The sequence below is a fragment of the Podarcis pityusensis genome, assembly GCF_964106645.2.
Source record: "Podarcis pityusensis genome assembly, chromosome: 5".
Taxonomy (NCBI): domain Eukaryota; kingdom Metazoa; phylum Chordata; class Lepidosauria; order Squamata; family Lacertidae; genus Podarcis; species Podarcis pityusensis.
In genome coordinates, this window is record NC_138032.1 from 21700226 (window position 1) to 21724139 (window position 23914).

Consider the following 23914-nt stretch of genomic DNA (forward strand, 5'->3'; position numbering starts at 1 on the left):
CATTCTCATCAAGCATGGCGACTTGAAAGCACGTCCCATTGATTTTAATGGTCTTTACTACTAAGTAAGTTTAGAAACGCAACCTTGAGCCTTTAAGCCTCAAGGAGGCATTCTGTGGTCAAAAATAAAAAGCGGAACCTGCAACATTCCTGTAATTTTTTGGACAGCATCTAAAACAGCACCAAGAAGAGGAATATAACCTTGTTAGTTTCTGTTTCTCACTGTGCAGTTGCTGGGAGTCACAGGACTCTGTTTACATTCCAGAGACCTTACAGTCTCACGGGAAAGGGAGACGGGATGTGACGTTAGTGGTTTCCTGTTTCCTTTGTTCCTTTGTTCAGTTGCTCTCTGCTTTCATAGAGAGAGGCTGTCTTTTCTGTTCTGCGTAGTTTAGAAATAAAACTCTTTACAATGTAGCCAAACCTCTCATCTCTTCCCTGTGCTGGGAACCCTGCTGGATAGAATGTGCTTGAGGCCTTATCAAAGGCTCAGGTAATTAAACCCGTCAGGGGCAATTTCAAAGGCTCAGCTCAGAGGAAGATGAGGCCTTATTGGCTTGGCCGGCGTTCCGACAAACCTTTCACTAACCTACTCCCTAGGATCCTACCTTACATCTGGAAGTGCATTGCTAACACATATAGTAAAAAGAGAATAACAATAATATTGGCTATCACTTGCCGCATGTTATTCAGTCCTATATTCCAGATAACCTCATTTCGCACTCTGAAGTCGCTAACAGTCTTGGACCAATGGGAACATTTTGAATTTTGCGAGAGTGCTGAGGTCACCAGTCACAAAATGGCTGCCATTTTGTGAGGCGTTACACAACATTAGAAAGAATGTGCACATCGTTGCTTCCCCTTCCCATCCCCTAGGCCTCCTATTTACCATGGGGAGTCAGCTATGTCCTGCTGGTTCTGCTTATGGAGATAAAAAGGCCCAAGAACCCCATTTTTCCCCAATGGCAAGGCCTAGGTTGCCATCATTACCGACTTACCTGGGAGTAAGCCTCATTAACAACAAACCTGTTGTTGAAGTAGACATGCATACCATTGATCTGTATTGTTAACCATACAGTTAACTGAACATCAGCTCCTGCAGAGCAAAAGACGCATCTAAAATATGGGTTTTGGATGGGTGGCGAACAAGGTTACGCTTACATCATTCATATGAAAAAGGGTACTTAAATCCATTCCAGGACGTACAGAATTAACACAGAAGTAGACTACAACTCCCATCATCCCTAGCTAGCAAGACCAGTGTTCAGGGATGATGGGAAATGTAGTTCGAGAACAGCTGGAGACCCAAGCTTGGGAAACACTTGCTCTAAAACATTTTTTTTTTAAAAATCTATTCGCCTTGCATTTCCAGTCTGACCTCACTAGCAGACCAGTCTGTATTAAGTGATATGTCTCATAGGAAGGGTGCTTGAGCCTGGGGTTCTGGACTAGGCTGCAAAATACTCAGGTCACATTTTGAAGCTCCAGACACCTGATGGCTTCTCTCCACTGCTTGTCCTGCCATAGTTTGTTTCTGTGATACTCTTCTGCTCACCCAGAAGAGCCAACTGTTATCCACAGCAGGCCTTAATCATTTAGGGAACGAATTAAGTGGGGAGTTAAGGATTGGAAGGAGTGTCTTTAAAATAATAATAATAATAATAATAATCACACAAGTATCCAAATGGGTAACTTTTATTTGTGGATAAAAATTAAGGCTCACAGTACTTATCATTTACAAGCAGAAAATGTTTTCTTTCTTTAAAAAAATGAGAATGCTAGGAATTATTTCCCTATACAAATTCCTTTGAATACGTTGACATGTCTCACTGAAGGACTAGAGAGGGGTAAACAAACTGAACAAGAGCAACTGCATTCATAAGCTACATTCCTTTCTGGACCACAAGAAGACAACAATCAGTGTTTCTCCATCCGGCTGAGATTACATGAATGAACACGATGAAATACATTCAAGGACTGGAAGGATGGCAATGAAGCTACATTCCACTTCCCTCACAAACTAACTGTGTGGTTTTAAAAAAAAATAAAAAATAAAAATAAGAAATACCCTGCTCCATACAATACTGGAATCTGGATTCAGATTTAACAAATCACTCATGATGCAATGCCTCTTACACATGTGTTTGCTTCTGGCTGCAATGTTAATCTTCTTAATAAAGTTTGCCAAACTCCCATTTTCTTCACGAATCTTTTTTTTTTTAAAACAAAACAAGCTTATAAAGTTATAGTCCAGAGCTGACTTAAAACGTATACATTTGTTAAGATGGAAATCCTATAATTTGACTATCTGTGCATCTAACATAGTGAACATGGACACAAAATACTCTTAGCTCCAGCTGCAAAGGTTACCGTCAGTAGACACACCACTCAGTTAAAACTTCTGGCTCTTATGAATGGAACCATGCATTATATATACCTCATTTCTCTAGCCTGGACCATAACTATAATAGGGTTACATATTATATGTTGAACATCAGCTTTTTTTAAAAAAAAAAGGACATTTAAAATGGGCAAGTAAACCTCAATGTCAAAGCACAGCAATAGCTCAAGGAACACCCCCCAGCTATGAACCCAACTGTCTAGGAGGCATCTGAATAAGAGTTCCCACCACGCAAGAGCCACCAGGCTTGCAAGTGATCATTACATTATACTCTCAGGTGCCATAATCTCACCAGCAGGCATAAAGAGGACTTCCTAGTAGAGTTTGCTAAGAAAACACTTGGGTCTGGATTGCACTTCTGCTCAACTTGACCACACCCATTCCCAAACACGGACTATACAGGAAAGCACTTCCGTTGCACATCCTCGGTTTGGATGAAACGGGGCAAACAGATTTGCAAATCATCTGCCATGGATGCTTCACAGTTGAGATTCCTGCATTGCAAGGGGTCAGACTGGATGGCCCTGGGGGGGTCCCTTCCAACTCTACAATTCTATGATTCGCCCACTGCATTCCTACACACTGGACCATGCCACCCAGTTTACTCGCTCACGTACATGTTCCAAGACCTCCGCAGGAAAGGTCTTCAGGAGACAACATGTGGCATTGGTGAGGCAAGTTAGTATAGCAAGAGAACCACCAGCTCATCCCAGCTCTCCAAACGCCAGGTGGTACACTTGCTCCATCATAATAATGGTTTTATAGCGAGTACCTTTTGCCCTTATTTCCCCTTTATCTGTCCCTCTGCTTTACTCCAGCCAGATGCTCTACTACACATCTGGCAAGTCCATCCAGCGAGCCCTGACCCCTGCATCTTAACCAGCCATGTCTTGGTTAATTCACATAAGGACAGTGAAAATCATATTGAGCAGAAGGACCCCTTTTTTGCCAACAGAAGCAACTAGTTCACTGCCCCTCCACAAGTTTTCACTTGTCCTGCGGTGACCTTCCGATCGATCAATGCATGGCAGAATGGTCATCTGTATCCTGCTAATCAACGCAGTAATACTTGGGCACTTGAGAACTATCGGGTACAAATCAAAGTTTGTGTAAGGTTACAGTGATTTGGGGTGCGCTAAGGCCGTATACAGAATGGGTGAGTGAAGTCGTTGCAGCCCTATACTCTTTATTCTAGCATTTTAAGCCCTCTTCTACCATCTTAACAGCTATGGCCTCCCCCTGAGAAACCCAGGAACTATAGTTTGTTAAGGATGCTGGGAATTGTAGCTCTGTGAGGCGTCGAACGACAATTCCCAGCACCCTAAACAAAGTAAAGAGTTTTCGGGATTCTTTGGGGGAAGCCATGATTGACAGTGGATTAAAGAGTGCTTTAAATATAGGGTGTGGGTGTGACCTTAACGCTGTTCTCCTGTCCATCTACCCTGACAAGATGCTGCAGAAGCAGCTGCACTTCAGACGAAGCTATGTGGCTCAATACCCACACATATTGAAAACCACCCAGCTTCTGATCCTTACCCAAACCAGAGCCGAGAGGTTAACTCTATTTACCGTATTTTTTGCTCTATAAGACGCACCTAGTTTTAGAGGAGAACAAAAAAAAAATAATCTCTCCCTCTCTGCGCAGCACCTCTCCAGCAAAGCGGGAGGAGAAACGGAAGGGGCTCCGTTTCTCCTGCTGCTTCGCTGAAGGGGCGCTGCATAGCTTTCCCTCTCTGTGCAGTGCCTCTCCAGCGAAGTGAAGTCAAAACAGCAAGAGGGATCGCTTTACAGCGATCCCTCTTGCTGTTCTGGCTTCTGGGATAACTGCGCAGCCCGCATTCACTCCATAAGACGAACACACATTTCCCCTTACTTTTTAGAGCGAAAAATATGGTACCTTTCTGACTTATTGGTGGTTTATTTTTCAAGAAATGCACAAACTAATTTATATCTAGATTGGCCAAGTTGCCTCCAAAACCCAATCACATACGAATCAGTACATTTTAGAAGAGGAGGAGTTTGGATTTGATATCCCGCTTTATCACTACCCTAAGGAGTCTCAAAGCAGCTAACAATCTCCTTTCCCTTCCCACAGCAAACGCTCTGTGAGGTGAGTGAGGCTGAGAGACTTCAGAGAAGTGTGACTAGCCCAAGGTCACCCAGCAGCTGCATGTGGAGGAGCGGAGACGCGAACCCAGTTCACCAGATTATGAGACTACCGCTCTTAACCACAACACCACACTGGCTTGGAAAGGAGTACACAGAGAGCAATTATTCCCCCTTGCTTTTCCAAAGCAGCCTCATATAAAATATAAGCCCAATGGTATGAATGATAATTTGGCATAAAGACAAAGACAAAAACTGAGAAAGGGCAGATAAGATTTTGATGGCTGCAAGGTGGATTGTTCCTCCCTTTGATTTTGCCTGAACCGCAAGATGCATTTCCAACTGTATACATAATTCATGTTTGGCTCCCTTGTAACTGATTTAATGTACATTAAATATAGATATCACTGCACGGTGGGGGAAATGTATGCTTTTACATTTTTAAACAAAACTTGCTTTAAAAAGCATTATAGAAGAGGGACAGGAGAACAAGGGGGAGGGGAGACACAGTCATTATTTGAGTGTCAGGTGTTATTGTTGCCTTAAAAGTCAACACTTATTGCCATGGGCTTAATACTCCAAACGATATGGAACAGGAATTCATACAGTACGCAGCAAAACAAATTATACATTGATTCCACAACTCAACAATACCTACTACTCCATTTGGCAAAATATTTATTTATAATAAATCTGTTTCAAAAGCAGTTGTTGGTCGCTTTCCCGCCCCGCCCCCCCAACCCATTATTTTAATAGGCTCCGACATTGGTTTTGGTAAATGTAAATAAACGGTCTCTTTTTACACAGTATACAAAAGAAAATGAAAATAAAAAATAAAAAGAGACATTGAAATGACGTAACAGTAGAAACAGTCAGTAAGACCCAAAAAAAGGCAAAGCAATATGAATCTATCTGCACGTAGGCAACACTGCCCTAATTATTTACCCGTACGTATCCTCAGCCCACTTACCTTGCTCCCCGCCCCCCCCCGCCCCCAACATCATTCTTAATTTGCAGATTATGCTCCAGGAAAGGGGGGGAAGAGAGAATCACATATGATGTAGCAGCAGCTCCAGCGACTCTGTTTCACAGTACTGCATGTCAACACTGGGAATGGTTTCTGATATAATTTAAAACTGCATACAGTACTTTCATACAAGGAGGGGGCGGGAATAATTATTCCCACTCAGTTGTTCCTGGTGGTTTTGAAGTCAAGTCATACATCACCCGGGAGATGCCAGGAATCTTCTTAATCTCTGCCACCATCTTCAACACAACCTGCGTTTATTTAGGAACAAAACAAAGTGAGAAGAGCAGTTAAGTAGACAGGCTCCCTGGTCTGAATGAGGGATAAATCGGGGCTGTAATGTAAGGCACAGGGTATTCATTAGACTACTTTACACAACTGTCTAGAAAGGAGTAGGAATGATGCATCAAAGTTTTAAAATATAGCCTGGTATTATTTTGTTTGCAAAAAAACAAAAAAAAAAATCAGGCAAACATTTTGGAGAGGAAGCTCATACACTTACTACAGTCATACCTTGGAAGTAGAACGGAATCTGTTCTGGAAGTCCGTTCGACTTCCAAAACATTCGGAAACCAAAGCGCGGCTTCTGGTTGGTTGCAGGAAGGTTCTGCAGCCAATCGGAAGCCACGGAAGCCCTGTTGGACGTTTGGGTTCCAAAGAACGTTTGCAAACCAGAACACTCACTTTCCGGGTTTGCGGTGTGTGGGAGCCAAAACATTAGACTTGCAAGGCATTCAGGATACAAGGTACAACTGTCCAGCGTAGGCCTGGGCGATGTACTGATACATCGCCCAGGAGCGGTTTGAGGGCCAGAGCACAGATTTATTTCTGTGCTACAAAAAAGAACTTTTAAACTATTTTGAATAAAGGAACAAGCACAGTTTCCATATTAGCAAAGAAAGAAAAGGCAGTTCCGAATGATTATTCTGAAAGTTTTACCTCTTCTGGTATCTCATTGCCGGGAGTCGCTGCAATACCCGTCATGAAATCACTAGTGATGAAGGTCCGAATGACCACAGATCTTTGACAGGAAGGCTGCTTCTGAAGGGGATCTCGGTCAAAATGCAACGGTGTCAAGATGACTGGCATCTGGCTGATTTTTCCGGCATAACCTTGGCATAAGAAAGCAAGAATATTGCAATTAACAAACCGTTATATGGACCGAGAGAGCCGGCGTAGTGTACTGATTAGAGCAGATCGTCAGGAATGACTAAAGTTGTGGTTGAACAACACCCAGAGGTTGGCAGGTCCCCCATCCCTCAATTACATTGCTGGACTAGGACTTGGGAGACCAGAATTCCTACTCCCAATTCAGTCGTGAAGCTCACTGCGTAGTCTTGGGCCAATCACTAGCTTGGCCTAATCTATGTCACAGGGTTGTTGTCAGGATAAAATAGGGGGAGGGAGCTCATTTTGCCATCCTGAGCTCCTCTAAGGAAGGGCAGGATACAAACGAAAACAAAGAGCAGCATAAAGACAGACTGTACTCCATGGTACAATTCAGAAACTGCTCTTGGTTAAGAGCTGCATGCATCAAATTACAGTGGTACCTCGGGTTACATACGCTTCAGGTTACATACGCTTCAGGTTACAGACTCCGCTAACCCATAAATAGTGCTTCAGGTTAAGAACTTTGCTTCAGGATGAGAACAGAAATCATGCTCCGGCGGCGCGGCAGCAGCAGGAGGCCCCATTAGTTAAAGTGGTGCTTCAGGTTAAGAACAGTTTCAGGTTAAGTACGGACCTCCGGAACGAATTAAGTACTTAACCCGAGGTACCACTGTAGTTTCTTTTAAAACTTTCATGTGATTCACTTCCGTGTGATTCAGTTTTTCTGCTACAAAATCAAGAAATTGCAGTGTCCCAGAAAATTCAACTTTCTGAAGCCAGGGTTCTACAAAATAAACATCTGTTATGCAAACTTTTACTTTATTGTCTTGCACCAAAATCTGGGTTGCTTGACAAATTCTGAACTGTTAAGTGGTCTTTGCCAATGGCAATTCAAGGGCAGCAGACCTCTTAGCAAATAACTAAGCAATGACCTTCCACTGAACAAATGCACATACTAACCAGACTCCCTGAGAATATTATGAGCCTCAAAATCAGCTTGCCGCAATGTGCTGAGGACTCCTGTTGTCAGGAAAGTGGGAGTAACGTCTGTGGGAGGTTCTTTGACAGGTGGGCCAAACACATAGACAACTCTACGGAGGGAAGAAAATGAAGCATTGGAGTGTGTGATTTATTGCAAACTGAATAATGCAAGCACTTCGCTGGCTAGGGCTAAAAGGAGTTTCAGTCCCCAACTTCTTGTGCCAGGTTAGGGAAAGATAAGCAATACATCTATAAACTACCAGAATAGCAGACAGTATTATAAATTCTGGCTTTGTCCAACCATGTAAAACTTGGGTGCACAGTGCCTTTAATTCCCACAGGCAGTCGTTACATCATTTATTTAAAAAGCCAGGTATCCTGTTTGGAAAATGTTAACATTCAGAATATGTGCAGTCTTTTTATTCCAATACTAAAGCAAAAGTTTCCTTCCTTCCCTTGCTTTAAAAGCCCCCACTGTTAAGAGCACTCATGCCTGCAGCACTTGACACTGAGCTTTCCAGTATACAGTGGTACCTTGGTTTTCGAACGAATTATTTTCTCTTTTTGAATCGAGTGGAATGCTTCTTTAAAAAACAAGGCTTTACTCTGAGTTTGTAGTATGAAGAGCATTTTAGCTCCTGTGCCCTGTAACTGACACATACAATACTCAGATCCACCTAGAAGGGTGCCTGCCATCTTCATGAGATAAGCTTACAGAGCCTTTATTGCTTGTGAATTGCTGCTGGCCTCCCTTTGATGGTCTCTGGCCTACAAGTTTCAAGATACCAAAAGCTTTTGACGTGGCCTCTCTCTCTTAAGGTCAACCTTTTCATCTCTCCCATCAATTCACTGTGACACTAACAGTGCAATCCTACGCATGTATTCAAAGAGACACACTCAGGGTAGCAGTTGACGACATTCATGCAAGCCTACGTGTGCTTACACAGAAGTAAGCACCACTAAACATAGTGGGGCTTACTTCTGAGTCAAGGCAATTCTGTCATAAATGTTATGACTATGCCAAAGTACAATTTTATTTGATAAATATGTTGCAACTGGTGCATTTAATGTGGTTAAAGCAATAAAATAAGTTTAGGTTTGATAAGAAGGTATTGCATATGTACTTCGATTCCCAGCAATCCTAAAACAAGATCCCCGCCCCGCTGGCTTCAAAATTTCCAAAAGCTTTACATCTCCAATTTATAATAAGCACTCAAGAAAGGCAGTAGCATGTTCTTCTATACGGTAGTTTCATTTTTACTTCTTGTGTGTAAGTTAAAAATTTACCAAAGCAATAATGTAAGCAAACAACAAAATCAGCAGCAGCTGTATTTTTTTAAATGCTGCAGATATATACCGGTTTATGTTGTGACACATGCGGGGGATGAGTCTCGATAGGAACATAAGGGACTCCCAGTGTGGAGCATCTTTGCTGGAGATCCCACATACATAGCTGTAGGAGCGGCAATCACCCTGCAAAGCAGCAAAACAAAATCGACAGCTGAAACATTTGCATTAGCTGAAACCTCATCGAGTTCTTTCCTTGCAACAAGTTATATACCGTTCGACACTCCAGTTTGCACACTGCTGTGTATGGAGATGTGGGGAAAGAGGTACAAAGGATTAAATTAGCAAAAATTAATTCAGAAAAGCTTACTTGAAATGCCTGATGAAATTATGCCTACCCAAAATGCCTTAAATTCAATTGGGGGGGGGGGTCCTACCTGATGTCAGCCAAGGGGCAGCTTCACAGAACCAGGCACAGAATGCTGAATATGCACAGATTCTGGCAGATATGAGCCTTGCATCTCGGTCATGGGAGACCACTAAACATGACTCCCCTGAAAACCTCCGGGATCAGACAGGAATTTAAAGCATCAAGTGGTCTGTACCCTGGACCCAAGTTAAGGGCCTTGCAACAAGGACTAGTAAGGTAGAGCTGAGCGATATCCCGTTTTAAACATTGTGATATACCTATACAGTGGTACCTTGGTTTAAGAACAGTCCTGTTTACGAACGATTCAGTTTACGAACTCCGCAAAACCGGAAGTAGTGTCCTGGTTTGCAAACTTTACCTTGGTTTAAGAACGGAATCTGAACAGTGAAAGGGCACCGGCGGCGGGAGGCCTCATTAGGGAAAGTGCGCCTCGGTTTAAGAACGGTTTTGGTTTAAGAACCGACTTCCAGAACAGATTAAGCTCGTAAACCGAGGTACCCCTGTATCACGATGTCTGAAAGAAGGATGCAACTATGTAGAGGGAAACGGAGTACTGGCAGCTGCTACTACTTAGGGGTCTAAAACTGATGCATTTTTACTTACCTTTAACTGTTGTTGTTTTACAGTAATAAGCAACAGGAAGCAGGAGCCATGAGAGAAGTGATGGCCGGCTTCGCAGTTTCCCCCATATTGGAATTTTTTACATAGTGCATGCGCATGCGCGCACACACACACACTGTGATTCTCGCTATATTGCCAAATCATACATTATGAAACTGTTATCATGATGCAGACTTCAAACCAATTTTGGACGATGTATTGATATATCACCCTGCCTACTGGTAGCACATGGGTAGCCAGTACAGTCGTACCTCAGAAGTCAAACGAAATCCATTCCAGAAGTCCGTTCAACTTCCAAAACAATTGGGAACCAAGGCGCGGCTTGCGACTGGCTGCAGGAACCCGACGGACGTTTGGGTTCCAAAGAACGTTCACAAACCAGAACACTCACAAGTAACATGAGGTACAACTGTACAAGCTTTTAAGCACCAGAGTTCTGGGCTTGTGAAAGCCCATCCTCATCAACTCTAGCTTGTGGCATCTTAAATCAGCCAGAGCATCCAGGCCAAGCCCAAGTGTTCCACACATGGTGCATTGCAATGATCAAATTGCCAATCTAGGAATCACCAGGGTGAGGCAAGACCGTTTCAAGGATGTAGCTGGCGAAAGGCACTCCTAGCCACTTGAGCTTCTAAGCAACTAAGATGAATCCAAGCACAGCCCTGAACCGCGAGCCCCTTCTTTCAGAGGGATTGTGACTCTGTCCAGAACAGACAACTGGCCTATCTCCCAGAGCCAATAAAGCTACAATGCATGCAGTTCTGAGCCTTTAATTGGCTTTGTGTCTGACAGGTGCCTGAACTGCCCCAGGAAAGCAGAACTGGTTTGTTTGTTTACTTATTTACTGAAAAGCATTTCTCAGCCCCAACATATTTCAAGTATCTCTAAGTGGCATAGAAAAATAGCACAAAAATAATAGTAATAGGACAGTATAAGGAGGACAGTAAAACGAGTCTTATAAAAGCAGAACAGGTAAAAGCAGAATTTTGTCTGCAGCGAGCAAATTGGTAGGAATATACGTATGAGCCTCCAGCTGCTGCTTCTCCAACGGAAGCCTGAACCTGATGGAATACAGTGTGAGTGGTGCTATTTAATCTTAAGAATGCTTCAGTATTTCCAAGCCTTACCAAAGTGACCATTTAGACATTTAGAGGCTGTCACATATATTTTTTAAAAATAGCTCTTCCATTGCTTAATCCCAATCCATTTTGGACGTACTCTATTTTGGCTCCAAAAACGCTAAATTTGTTACCTGCAATCTAGCCATGCAAGTTTTACGTATGATTACCACAGCGTCAACGCACTCACCTGTACTCCTACAGTTTTGATTGGCAACAGAAAGGCATTCAACGAATGTAGACTTGTGATTTGCATCAGTTTCTCCTGGTCTTCCTCAGTTGTACACGCTTTGACCCTCTGCAACAGAGTGTGAGGCTGGACAGCAAAGGGAAAAAGTCCAATCAAAACACCTGAGATTATTACTCAGCTACGTCTCACTGGAAGCTAGTGTTTTGCATAAAGGCAGAGGTTGGAAAATAAGGGGTTCTTCAACAAAGAGGCCAGGTGTGTGGCTAGACCAGTGCGGATCCGGCCCAATCGCCTTCTAAATCCGGCCTGCGGATGGTCCTGGAATCAGCGTCTTTTTACATGAGTAGAATGTGTCCTTTTATTTAAAATACATTTCTGGGTAATTTGTGGGGCCTGCCTGGTGTTCTTACATGAGTAGAATGTGTGCTTTTATTTGAAATGCATCTCTGGGTTATTTGTGGGGCATAGGAGGACTTCCGGGTTGGCGCCATCGCCGAATGGCGGACTCCCTCCGAGCTCCGGAGGGAGCCTGCTCGGCAGGGGCTGGGTCCTACCGCACCGGCGATGCGGGGACCCTTAAAAACCACGGCCACGAGGGCCGTGGACATGGAGACTCGGCTGGCACCGTCAGCGCCCTCCCGACTCGTGAAGGAGCCTTTTTAAAGGCTACGGATCGGGTGCCGGGGAGAAGCGTGGTGCTTTGAGTCCTCTGCTATCCCTGCCGAGCGCAGCCGCATGCCATCCGGCGGAGAGCGCTGACTTCTTCCATTGAAAATTCGGACTTTTTAACAACAACCCGTGAGTAATTTGGAAACTGGGTTTAAAAGGAGGGAAAAAAAAGAATTTCCTTTCGATTTGGACACGAGCGGGGGGGGGGATCCAAAAAGGAAGTCAGTCCCCCCCCCCTATTGTAAACCTTCTAAGACAAGGACGGGGAAACCAAGGTCCAAAAAGATTTGTATTGCTGATAAAACCTAAGAATTCCACGATGGGAAATTATAAGAACTGTGCTGGAGGACGAATTGAGGGAGAAGAAACGTAACCCCCCCCCTGGGAACCGGGGTGATTGAAGAGAGAGCCTGGTGAAAAGAGTCGGAGATTTTGACAGCTGTCAAAGTAGCTGTCAAAGTCGGAAAGCAGAGAGGATTTTATTATGAGAACTTTGCTGGCTAAATTTGTTACAATTTGCTACAACTTTTTAAAACTTGGATACAAAATGGCGAAAACATGGATAACAATCGGACTTTTGGACTAGAGAAAACAAAGTTACAATAATTCCCCTAGAGGAGTTTCGGGACATTACAAAGATGGTTGTAAGTGGAAAAATACCATTGGAATTTTATAGAACTGGTTATCTTCTGGGAAAGCTGCAAAACGGAAATAATATTTTGTCTACAGGGTGTACAGCTAAAGGAGACAATAGAATTTTCTATTGAAGAAAGGAAGGGACTGAACGCAAGTTTTTGTTCCTGAATAACAATAATCCCTGCAGACTTACTAAGCTTCTGAATTAGAACGTTTCAGCAGCGGAACAAGAGGAAACTGGACTACAATTTGGAAAGAACAATGGGGGGAGCTTTATTAAAGATCTGAAGCTAAGTGCTTTAAAAAATAGATTATGTAAGGGAAAAAACAAACAAACAAAAAAAAAAACCAGCAAGGAGTTGGGGGAAAATAGGTGATTTATGGATTGTAAGAATTCCAGGCGGATAACATGGTTTGGTGGTCAGGGGGAAATTAAACCGGGGACAGAGGGGGAGAACTAAAATCCAAAGGCTTGTCAATTTCTTTCTTTGAACTGGTTTTGTTTCATCTATTCTATCTTTTATTTCTTATTTCTGATATTTTTATTATGTGGGGAGTCTTTATTATTAAAAAAAAAGGGAAATTGTGGAATAAAAATGGGGTGGGCCCTGGGAAAGAAACTTTTGGCTTTTTATTAAGGGTATTGATGAGGAGTGTAGAAATTTTAAATTCGAACAATGGTCTAAACAAATTAAGTTTTTAATCAGAATTGAGAGCTTGTGGAGCCAACAATATGAAACAGGAATATGATAGGGGTGGGGGAAGGGGGGAGTCCCAGAAAGTGGATATATGAAAATAAGGTTCTGAATGTATTTTAACTTTTTACTTTCTGTATTTTTGAAAATTTTAATAAACATTATTTAAAAAAAAAAAAAAAAAAATATTTGTGGGGCATAGGAATTAATTCATTTTTATTTTTATTTTTATTTTCAAAATATATTCCGGCCCCCCACAAGGTCTGAGGGACCTTGCTTAAAAAGTTTGCTGACCCCTGAATCAGAGACATTCCCAGTTGGAAGCACTTGGCTACTCCTGTGCTAAATGCAAGATAACACGGTGCTCTTCAAATGCTGTTGGATTCCGACTCCAACCAATCCAAGCCAGCATAGCCAATGGCAAGGAATGCTGGGAGTTGTAGTCCCAGCAACACTGGGAGGGCACCATGCTAGCTACATCTGATATAACTAATACAAAAGAGGTTGGGGAAGGGAACCCGTTGTAAATTGCTAGGCTATGAAGGATCAGAACATAAGGGTAGAAACCAAGACAGAAAACATAAAATGGGGAGCGGAGGGGATTCATCTTGAGAACTTTCTTGAAGAAAGAAAAGAGTGCCTACTCTGCAAACAATGGCTTAAGTAGAACTGACAGGAAAAGCCAGCATAATCTGATGGGAAACACAGGAAGGGAAGGTGAGGATATGGAGCAGGAGGGATGGGAAGAAAGTGCACTAGAAAGAATAATGTCTTGAGGGTTCTTCAGCAAGTGGCTTAAAGAAATTGAAATAAAGGGACAATTAAGCCAAGCTTATCTATCACAGTGGCTTATTATAATCCACATAGGAATTTATACCCTTCAATTCTAGTCACAATTAATTACCTTTTTAACACTCGCAGAAAAGTCTGCTATGATTTTCAAAATGTTGTTCGTTTCAGGGAAGTCTTTGCAAACATACGGTTCTTCGGCACATATTACCCTAATTGCAAGGCCAGGACCTGAAAAAACAGTATTGGAACAGCACCGTGGAATCGGTTACCAACATATAAGTGGCAAGTTGTATTTCAGCAATGCTACGTACATGACTGCACTTATGAGTGTTTAGGCCACGCTGCCATTTATCTGCAACACGCTTGGCTTGCATATGCAAAAGCAGCAGTGAGGTCTGAAGCACTATTTACTCTTATTGTGAGGCTTCACTTGAAAAAAAGAAAAGGGCTGTATCCTCACTCCTGCTCCCAGCTCCATGTGCTACTTCCTTGATCTCCCTTGCCCTATATTTGGCTTCCGTTTCTCCTCCCCACCAAATAGCCCAAACCCCTTCGCATTCTTCAGCTGAAAGGCAAGCTTGGAATAGTTTACTCTGCATTGTTTGGAAAGACGATCATGTAGTGAATCCTGCAAGACCTGCTCCCTGCTTGCCTGGCTTATTGTGTGGGGAGGGCATTGTCTAAGGCAGGCATAGGCAAACTCAACCCTCCAGGTGTTTCGGGACTACAACTCCCATCATCCCTGACCACTGGTCCTGTTAGCTAGGGATGATGGGAGTTGTAGTCCCAAAACATCTGGAAAGCAGAGTTTGCCTATGCCTGGTCTAAGGGCTGCTGCTGGGGTCAAGATTTAGCTTTGGAGGTGTTATTATTTTTGCTGTTAACTAGGTTTTCTGTTTATGGTTTAATTATCAGTGGCTTGTTAAATTTCATTGCTCATTTAATAAGAGGAGGCGTTTCCCTAAGTTTATTGCTCATGACCATTTAAACTTTGTGACGCCTTGCAACTGTTAGTGATTCGGGTTAACCTTTTGATGTTGTGAGACCCGATGAGCACCGCTGAATTATGGAAAGGCAGCATACAAATACGCCGTGTTGGAATTGCATACAAATTCAGTAAAAATTATAGTTTTTAAAAAGATTCCACTTAAAACTGTGCAGGCTTTTGACTACAATAGAGTTTCTATTGCAAAGTTTTGACACTGTCTATAGTCTGTCAGTTAGGCTCCAACCACAGTATACACACTTCCATGAACAGAAAATCTTTCCTTTTGCAGAAGGGCACCGGTGGATCCACTTCTTGGTGAATTCTGCTAATGCGATGATGCCCTGGGCAGCATCAAGGATCACCATGGTTGAGCAGGGGGTCCACCATCAAGAGCCCCCTGGGAGATAGAGTTACTGAGAGAGGAGGCCCCTGTGAAGGATGTGTTGCTCAAAGTTCCCTCAAAACCTGGAACAGAAACCACCTGTACCTGGGAATGGGTGTCTTGAGACCAGCTCTTCCGGCAGACCCAGTTCTCTCCCAAGCACTCTCACTTCGTCCTTATGGAAATCTTTCAGTGGTTCTATTACCTTCCCCTGCAATGGAAAACAGCACATTTCGCATTCGGGCCCTCTCTTTGGAGTAATACAGAACTAATGAGAAAACAAATCTAATACAACGATGCCGCTATACAACTGGGACTATAATTTAAACCTCGCTTCTCCCACCCCAATGAAATCGTCGCAGGAGCCAAAGCAACAGGGAAGTGATTCAAAGCACTTAGTAGGGAGGGCTGAGAAACTGCTGCGATAAGGCATAAACGTATTCCGTAAAATTAATGCAGTCTAGCTGTTTTTGGTCTCCTGGTGACTAAACCAGAACAAATTCTGATTTATATCATAGACTGGATCTGAAATGGTTGTTCTATTTATCCAGTATAAAAATCTCTTTGTAAGTTGTCCTGTATACAAATACCCATGAGATGTTGGGTTAGTATTGGGGGTGGGAGAAGGCCTTTATACATGATAGGACCACCACCAATTTCTAAAAGCGTTACTTGAAAATACTGCCTAAAATGCTCAACGCTACATACAAAGCCATGAAGGAAATGCAACAGGTCTTGTGTTGCTTACCACAGTCAACCGGCCCATCTGAACAATTAGACGTAACTTTCTATTTACCTCTTCCCTCAGCTTTCTGATGAGCTCTGTGTCGTTGTGATGAGTCTTGATGACTTCTGCTTTGCCACTGGCAACCACAGAAGCACTTTCAATGAGGTCGGGCCTCAACGTTCCCTGAGCGAGGAAGACTTCTTCCGGTTTCAGGTTCATTTCTCCAATAACTTCATTAGCAATCTACGGGGTTTGGGGGTGGGAGAAGAGGAGAGAGAAGCGGAGAAGATGCTTCCCTGTAATCAAGTCCTCAAATTTTATTACAAGGCTCCATTTTTCCTTGAGAACTGCAGCCCTCTCTGCATGATAAGGAGATATTCACGCTCCGGGCCTTCCACTTAGTAGGAAGCATAAATTTAATTTACCAACGTTTATCCATCCCCTTTTATTGTTAATGTAACAACTGATTTTACCAAAGCTACAAACTCTGTAACACTGGGATGAAACATTGAACTGTATGACAATGTAGCCTTCTTCACATTTTTTTCAACTGTAGATATTACACTATTACAACGTACTAAATGTATTGTTTCTGTTGGCACAACAATAAGTGTTTTGTGTGTGTGTGTGTGTGTGTGTGTGTTTGAGATTAATGTTTGGCATTTTACACACTGTGTTTCTACCACAGTTTTTTTCACCATGCAAGCTGTTAGCAAAAATGCATTCGTTATTTTTTAGCCAAGCTAGCAATAAATAAACTCTTAAGAGTCTGTTCCAGCTGCTGCAGCAACCTCTTTCTAATGATGCAAGCATTTCCTTTATAGCTATTTGTGAATTAAGTGTCAGGGTTAGAGGACAAATGCTTTAAGGGCTGGCCAGTGCAGAATTACAACATGGTCATTCTGAGCATACACAAAATGCAAAGGACAGTGGGTAACCTCTACTGGACTTTAAAACCCATTGCATTTCATCTATATTAAAAGCTGGACTCCAGTTATAGGTACTCTGTTGAGGAGGCAGCTGCAGCCCTCGAATAATCAACTACTGCCACCATTTCAGTGATCTTCCTGGCTATTCCGGAGCTGTGGAACTTCCTTGAAAAAAAGGAAAACAGCACTTCTCAAGCCAGTAAGGCTCAATCTTGTTATTCCTATTCGGATCTCCTTACAAATCTGTACCGCAGACCCAAACTGACTAGAAACATCTGGGTGAAACATCTGGAGCTACCACCAATTCATTTAACCAGAGGCCTCTAGTCCCAAGGAAAAAGTGAAATAAGGACGTATTAAAATAAGAACAGTATATTCTAACTAGCCATTACCCTTGAAATATATCCTAAAGGAGGTAACCCAAGGTCTTCATAATGAGATGGAGGTTGACCCTTTGGGGTGTAGTATCATTGTGATGATGTCTCGGTCATGCTATGAGCACATCTCTGAACAAGAATGCATCCCAAAAATGTTGGGAACTGGTGAATTAACAGAAAAGAGGCTTTTTCAGCTCCATGTCTAGAGATTGCAATTTGGAAGCAAAATGCCCAAATCAGCTAATGGGCGCGCGCACACACACACACACACACACACACACAGAACTAGCAAATGTAAAACTTTAAAACTGTGAAAATTCAACATCCTCCTCTTGAAAACTAGGGCAGGGGGAAAGGGTACATTCGAAGTTTCTCCCTAAATTCTAGAACAGATACCTTCACAAAGGTGTCACCAATAATTTTGCGTTTTTCCTCGGGACTTGTTGTCATATTCAGTGTTTTGCTAATCCTTTTTCGTGGAGTTCTGTCTTCCTCAGAGATGGGCAGAGTTGTTGTGCCATTGTAGAACGAATGAGCTGCATTTACCACTGAAGAAACAGACAAGGTTTGCTGTTAAGAAAAACTCTGAAATGATATGAGAACTCGCATGCTCAGATACTCCCTTACCCATGTCCAACTAAAACATCTTCCCCCCCCCAACAAAAACATTTCCTTTGCTTCCCCCCCCCCCCAAGTTATACTATAGCAGGCATAGGCAAACTCGGCCCTCCAGATGTTTTGAGACTACAATTCCCACCATCCCTGGCCACTGGTCCTGTTAGATAGGGATGATGGGAGTTGTAGTCCCAAAACATCTGGAGGGCCGAGTTTGCCTATGCCTGTACTATAGCTTTATCAAATTGGGGGGGGGGGGGACAGATCAGTTTAAACACAGGGTACTAAAGAAAAAAACAATTTGGCAACTAAACTGTAGAATCTAAAAACATACTGAACGCTGGCTTTTACAGACTCTTGTTTATTGGCATAATAAAAGGCAAAATTGTAAACTGTAGCCAGTCATTACCCACAAGACAGAGAAATGAGAGTACCCTTTCTTCCATGACAGTGTGTAAGTAATCCCAAAAGATGACAAGAGTCGTCTTGTTATATTATCGCTACTATTGACACGACACTTTAAAAAGCAACAGAACCAGGAGACAGATCCCTGTTCTGCAAACCTTACAATAAAGACACGGGAGAATCGGAGATTACAGGCAAGGAGTATTGACAACATCTGGTCTGGGAGCAGAGGGACTACCTCACAAAGTCTGTGTTGTTCTTGCTTCCGGACTTGGCCATTAACCAAGAGGAGGCATTTTCCCAGAACAAACGACTATCCTAACTCGGAGCCACTGGAGAATGCATTAAACCAAACATTTCATGGGAAAATATGGCAATAATAATAATAATTTATTATTTATACCCCACCTATCTGGTTGGGTTTCCCCAGCCACTCTGGGCGGCTCCCAACAGAATATTAAAAACACAATAAAACATCAAACTTCAGATGTCTTCTAAATGTCAGGTAGTTGTTTATTTCCTTGACATCTGATGGGAGGGCATTCCACAGGGCGGGCGCCACTGCCGAGTAGGCCCTCTGCCTGATTCCCTGCAACCTCACTTCGCGCAGTGAGGGAACCACCAGAAGGCCCTCGGTGCTGGACCTCAGTGCTTGGGCTGGACAATGGGGGTGGAGACGCTCCTTCGGGTATCCTGGGCTGAGGCCATTTAGGGCCTTAAAGGTCAGCACCAACACTTTGAATTGTGCTCGGAAACGTACTGGGAGCCAATGTAGGCCTTTCAGGACTGGTGTTACATGGTCTCTGCGGCTGTGAAAAGGGGGGGGGGGGCAAGGGAAAGTTTGAGCCACACAGGCATTCTAGGGGAAGTTTATGGGGCAGAAAGGGAGCGTGGGTGAGCCTGAAAACAGGAGAAGGATATGCGACAGAGGGGGTAGCTTCTAACATCGTGCCGAGAGATCTTTTATTTCTAATCAGCAGACTGTCCTGTTGGTTTGAAGTTCCAGCAGATGTTTTCCAAGAAAAATAAAATCCTAAATTGGGGTGCACTCCCAGAGTAGTTGGATGAGAGGTCCCATCACTCCTGGCCATTGGCCATGCTGAATGGGATGGAATCCAACAACATTGGAAGGCACCACGTTGGCTAGCTATAGCTGTAGAAGAATCTGCATTTTCTGGGCTACAGACACTGAAAAGCAGTTAATGGTCTGAAACAAATTAATGTTAAAACTAACTAACTAACTAACTAACTTACAAATGCAGAAACTAGCATTATGGAAAGAAACCGGAACTTCAGGGGCTTTTTTCCATTTTTTGTATTCGTGAAGAAGGGAGTGCTGTTCTACCTTTGACTTGAATTCCCAACTTTTTGAGTGCTTCTTCCACAGACTGGCTTTCCCTCTTGCGCATGAATCCATTATCTATGTGCACTGCTATCACCTGGTCTTGATTTAAAGCACGGTTCAGTAAAGCTGTACACACTGTTGAGTCCACGCCTCCACTGAGTAAAACCTGCAAGGCAGGGTGAGAATCATTAAAATGAATTTCAGTAAACAGAAAAATGCCTTCATCTACACACTGAATTTCATTTGCTTTACTACCTTTCCATAGTTTACTGAAGTATCAAAGCCACAGTACACCAAACATGGTAAGATGGCATCCCACTCTTTTCGTAAAAAATGACATAAGCTAAAGCAGCCTTTGCTGACCTGATGCCCTCCAGGTGTTTTGGACTACAACTCCCATCAGCTCCAGCCAGCACAGGGGGCTGATGGGAGTTGTAGTCCAAAACATCCCAAGGGCCCCAGGCTGGCAAAGGCTGGGCTGAACCATGTAAACAGGAAGCAGTAAGTTCCATTATAAGCAACTGCTATTCTTATGAAGAGGAATGAGCATTGAAATCAAACTTTCAAAATCTTACCAGGACTTTTGACGAGCCTACTTTTTCTTTTATGTCTCGAATGCACTCCAGTTCTCTGTTTTGAACGGTGAAGGTGCCGCTGCAGCCGGCGATATCGTAAAGGAAATTTTTCAGCATTGCTTTTCCATTCACTGTTAGGCTAACTTCAGGATGGAACTGGGCTCCGTAGAGTTTTTTAGATTCATTTGCTATAGCTTGGGGTGTGAAAAGAAAAGAAAAGTCGGAACACTTAAGAATCACATCAATATGGACAAGAGACCATTTATATTTGGGTGGTGAATTGCAAATCAACAATAAAACTAACCAGAGGGAAGTATTTGTTAAAGTATGGTTAAATTTTGTATCTACCACCATCCTTCCTGGGGAAATCTAAGCATATACTATTGTTACTCTGTGTGTAGATGCACATTATTATTATTATTATTATTATTAACCTATTAGTCACTTTTTTGACAAAGTTAACACAAAGCAACTTACAACAATAAAGAACGCATACCTTAAAACCAGTATAAAAACAAAAGAGAAAAAACTAAAACACATAGCAGAGAATTCAGCTATGCGAGGCTTAAATGTGGTTAATCTGAGGCAAGGAAACAAACAGTATATGCTGAACAAAATACCAGAATAAGACTTTCTTTTTGTACTAAGGATTGCTCTTGGCTTACTGATCACGATCCAAGTGAAATAAACCTCTGTCTGGACATAACACTGAGCCAGGAATCGTGGCTTGCCCCCCACGCATGATAGCAGGCAGGCTCAGAACCACCCAAATTATCCTGAATGTGCCCAACCATCAACTGTGATTGCCCATGATGTGATCTGGGTCAAAGCTGTTTCCCACATGAATTCCTTTGCAAGGTGATCACAACACTGTGGTATCCAAACTTCTCTAATTTAAAATACTATTAAAAAAATTAACTCCTTGCAATTTATCACTGAAAACTAAGATGACGGCCACACTTTTCTGTTTCAATTGGACCTTGCCAATACACATTTTTAAATTCTTAAGCTTTGCTAGGAATCCAAGATGCGAAATGCTTGCCATTTGAATGTACAGATATGGGAGATTCCTAAATTGCACTAGACTCACTGAACTCAGTGGACTTAAGTCTGTTGATTTCAATGGGTTCATTCTCAGTATGGCTAATGTTGGATATCGCCCATTAGCTTTGCATTGTTTTTGTTCCACATTTTGCTTAACAGGTTCTTTATGAGCCAATCAATGGTTAACAATGAGGAAAATACAAACCTGCTATAACATTTCCAGACTGTGCAACAACCTTGAATCCATCTGCTACTTTATCTACACTATCTCCATGAGTGAGGAGCACAATCTCGTCCTTCTGAAGTCCCCTAAGTAAAAACAGGAAAAAACATGATCACTAAAACAATGCATATTGTTGTTGTTGTTTAAAGCCCTTAATGCAAAATTAAGTATGCAATAGTTCTATTTATTTATTGCACCATTTAACATTTTTCCATATTTCTTCAAAATGGTTCAAAAGGAACAGATTATGTCCAGAGCAGAGTACCGTATTTTTCTGTGTATAAGACACCCCCATGTATAAGACGCCCCCTGTTCTTGGGGACTCAAATTGAAAAACACAGGGGGAGATGGCTCAGAGTTGTTGAGCTTTTTTTAGGGGGGGTTGCTGAAAATCGCTCACCCACATGCAGTGGAAATTCCGCCCCTTGTCTGTCCCCTCGCCAGCAGAAGCTGCCAATTGCTTGCCCAATTGCCGCAGCGTCAGCCAATCAACACCAGCCCTTGACGCAGCAACCAATAACATGCCCAACAGCCGCTGACAGCTGCAGCAGCAACCAATCAAATGTCCACCCTATGCACTATCCCTGTATAAGACGACCCTCACTTTTTAGCATAATTTTTAAAGAAAAAACCTAGTCTTATACACGGAAAAGTATGATAATTGGGGAGGAGGACAGGGGGCTGCAGGAGGAGGAGAGGAGGGGTAAGTCTTTGTCCTGCTGGTGAAACGCTGAATTCAACCTACATGTTTCCATTAAAAACTGCCCTTTATAAACCTCAAGGCTGTCCCACAAATTAGCTTCCCCTTCCAGTATCTGCATACCTGAACAGTGAACATGTGTTATCCAGTGTAATGCTGAAGACTCCATCTTCTCTGACATCTTTTTTGTGTACCGTGCCTCCAAACACCTTATTCATCATCTGACAAAATCAGAAAAAGTCAGTGAGCTCCCATAATCCAGTCCTACCATCAACAACACTGAACCATCAACAACGCTGGGCTCCCCTCCCACTTTGCACCAGCATCACCACACACAAAATTAGCCAGGGGTCAGGCAACTCATTCAGCATGATGGAAACCCATAGCCAGCGACAAAACCACAGCTAATTTGGATATTAAAATTCAACACTGCAAGTAATTTCCATGGGATTCGTAATCCAGCCTCTCTTATGTTTGCCTGCGCTGCTCCCCTCTACACCACTATACAGCAATAGACTGGTTCTCCTTCTGTTTTATTTTTAATTCCAAAGGATTCCTACTAACTACGGAATGATGGGGAAAGAGAAGGTTTATTAGCTGTTTCTGCCTTTCTTCGGGTATCTAGCTTGCATTATAAGCACAAATTTAAAGAGTTACCAACAACATACGTGCTCAATTCTGAGAGAAAAATAAGCCAGGTTTAATAAGATATTGTTGCTTTGCAGGGTTTCCCAAAATGGTTGATAGTGATCCCCTGGGGTCAATGGGCTGCGTGTAGTGGATGAATAAAGACCTAGTGGTGGAAAAGGGGCCTGGGTGGAAAAGGGTTTTTTGCAAGGCATAGGGCACTAATTTTGAAACTGGAAGTATGAGCCACAGAAATGAAAGGTATAGGCATGTATAGAGTGCCTCTCCCTGGCATGGTGATTGATGATTAGTAAAAGTTGATTATACACTGATATCACTTGCCTTTATTTACATTCCAAAGAGTTTGGGGTTGGGGTCAATGAAAGCTTTATAGGCTCGACAAGGGGTCAAGGAACTCAGAAGTGTGGGAAACCCTGACTTAAAGAGCCCTGAAAAACCTCTGCCCTTCTCAAAGTGCCCTCTGTACCCTAAATACAGAGAGGCAACAAGAGAGTGTGAGTGAGACAGGGCCTTTTCAGTAGCTGCCCCGCACTGCAGAATCCTCACCTGGTACCCATAGTGACATATTTTCAGCACCAGGTGAAGCCTTCTTTCTTTCTTTCTTTCTTTCTTTCTTTCTTTCTTTTCTCATCCATGCACTTTAACACTGTTTACCTCTTTTAACATTAAATTTTATTTTAAAAATTTATTTGGCTTTAATCTGCCCTGAGAGCATTCAATCATATTATTTCCCTCTTCCATTGGGATCACCATACCCCTTTCTATATATTTGCATTTCTCCCCTGTACCATTGTTGCATTTTATCACATTTATTATTTTACTGTATTATGTTTTGTATTATGGCAAAATTGTACATTCCTAGAAGAATGGGTTACCAGGAGACCAGCAAACGCA

The 23914-nt window shown here is 42.7% G+C and overlaps 1 protein-coding gene across 2 annotated transcripts in view; it reads right to left on the reverse strand.

Annotated features, from left to right (window-relative positions):
• Positions 1-1678: 1678 nt before the first annotated feature.
• The window catches only part of GMPS (guanine monophosphate synthase), a 48316-nt gene continuing 26080 nt past the window's right edge, over positions 1679-23914 (reverse strand). For both annotated transcript variants that reach the window (XM_081007950.1, XM_081007951.1), the window contains exons 4-16: positions 22496-22593; positions 21655-21758; positions 20406-20599; positions 19831-19996; positions 17862-18013; positions 16229-16402; positions 15538-15643; positions 14175-14290; positions 11271-11396; positions 8982-9097; positions 7604-7734; positions 6473-6645; positions 1679-5784 (exon numbers count right to left, since the gene is read on the reverse strand). In XM_081007950.1, coding sequence (XP_080864076.1) covers positions 5683-5784; positions 6473-6645; positions 7604-7734; positions 8982-9097; positions 11271-11396; positions 14175-14290; positions 15538-15643; positions 16229-16402; positions 17862-18013; positions 19831-19996; positions 20406-20599; positions 21655-21758; positions 22496-22593 — 1758 coding nt within the window. In that variant the 3' untranslated portion in view covers positions 1679-5682. The remainder of the gene's footprint in view (positions 5785-6472; positions 6646-7603; positions 7735-8981; positions 9098-11270; positions 11397-14174; positions 14291-15537; positions 15644-16228; positions 16403-17861; positions 18014-19830; positions 19997-20405; positions 20600-21654; positions 21759-22495; positions 22594-23914) is intronic.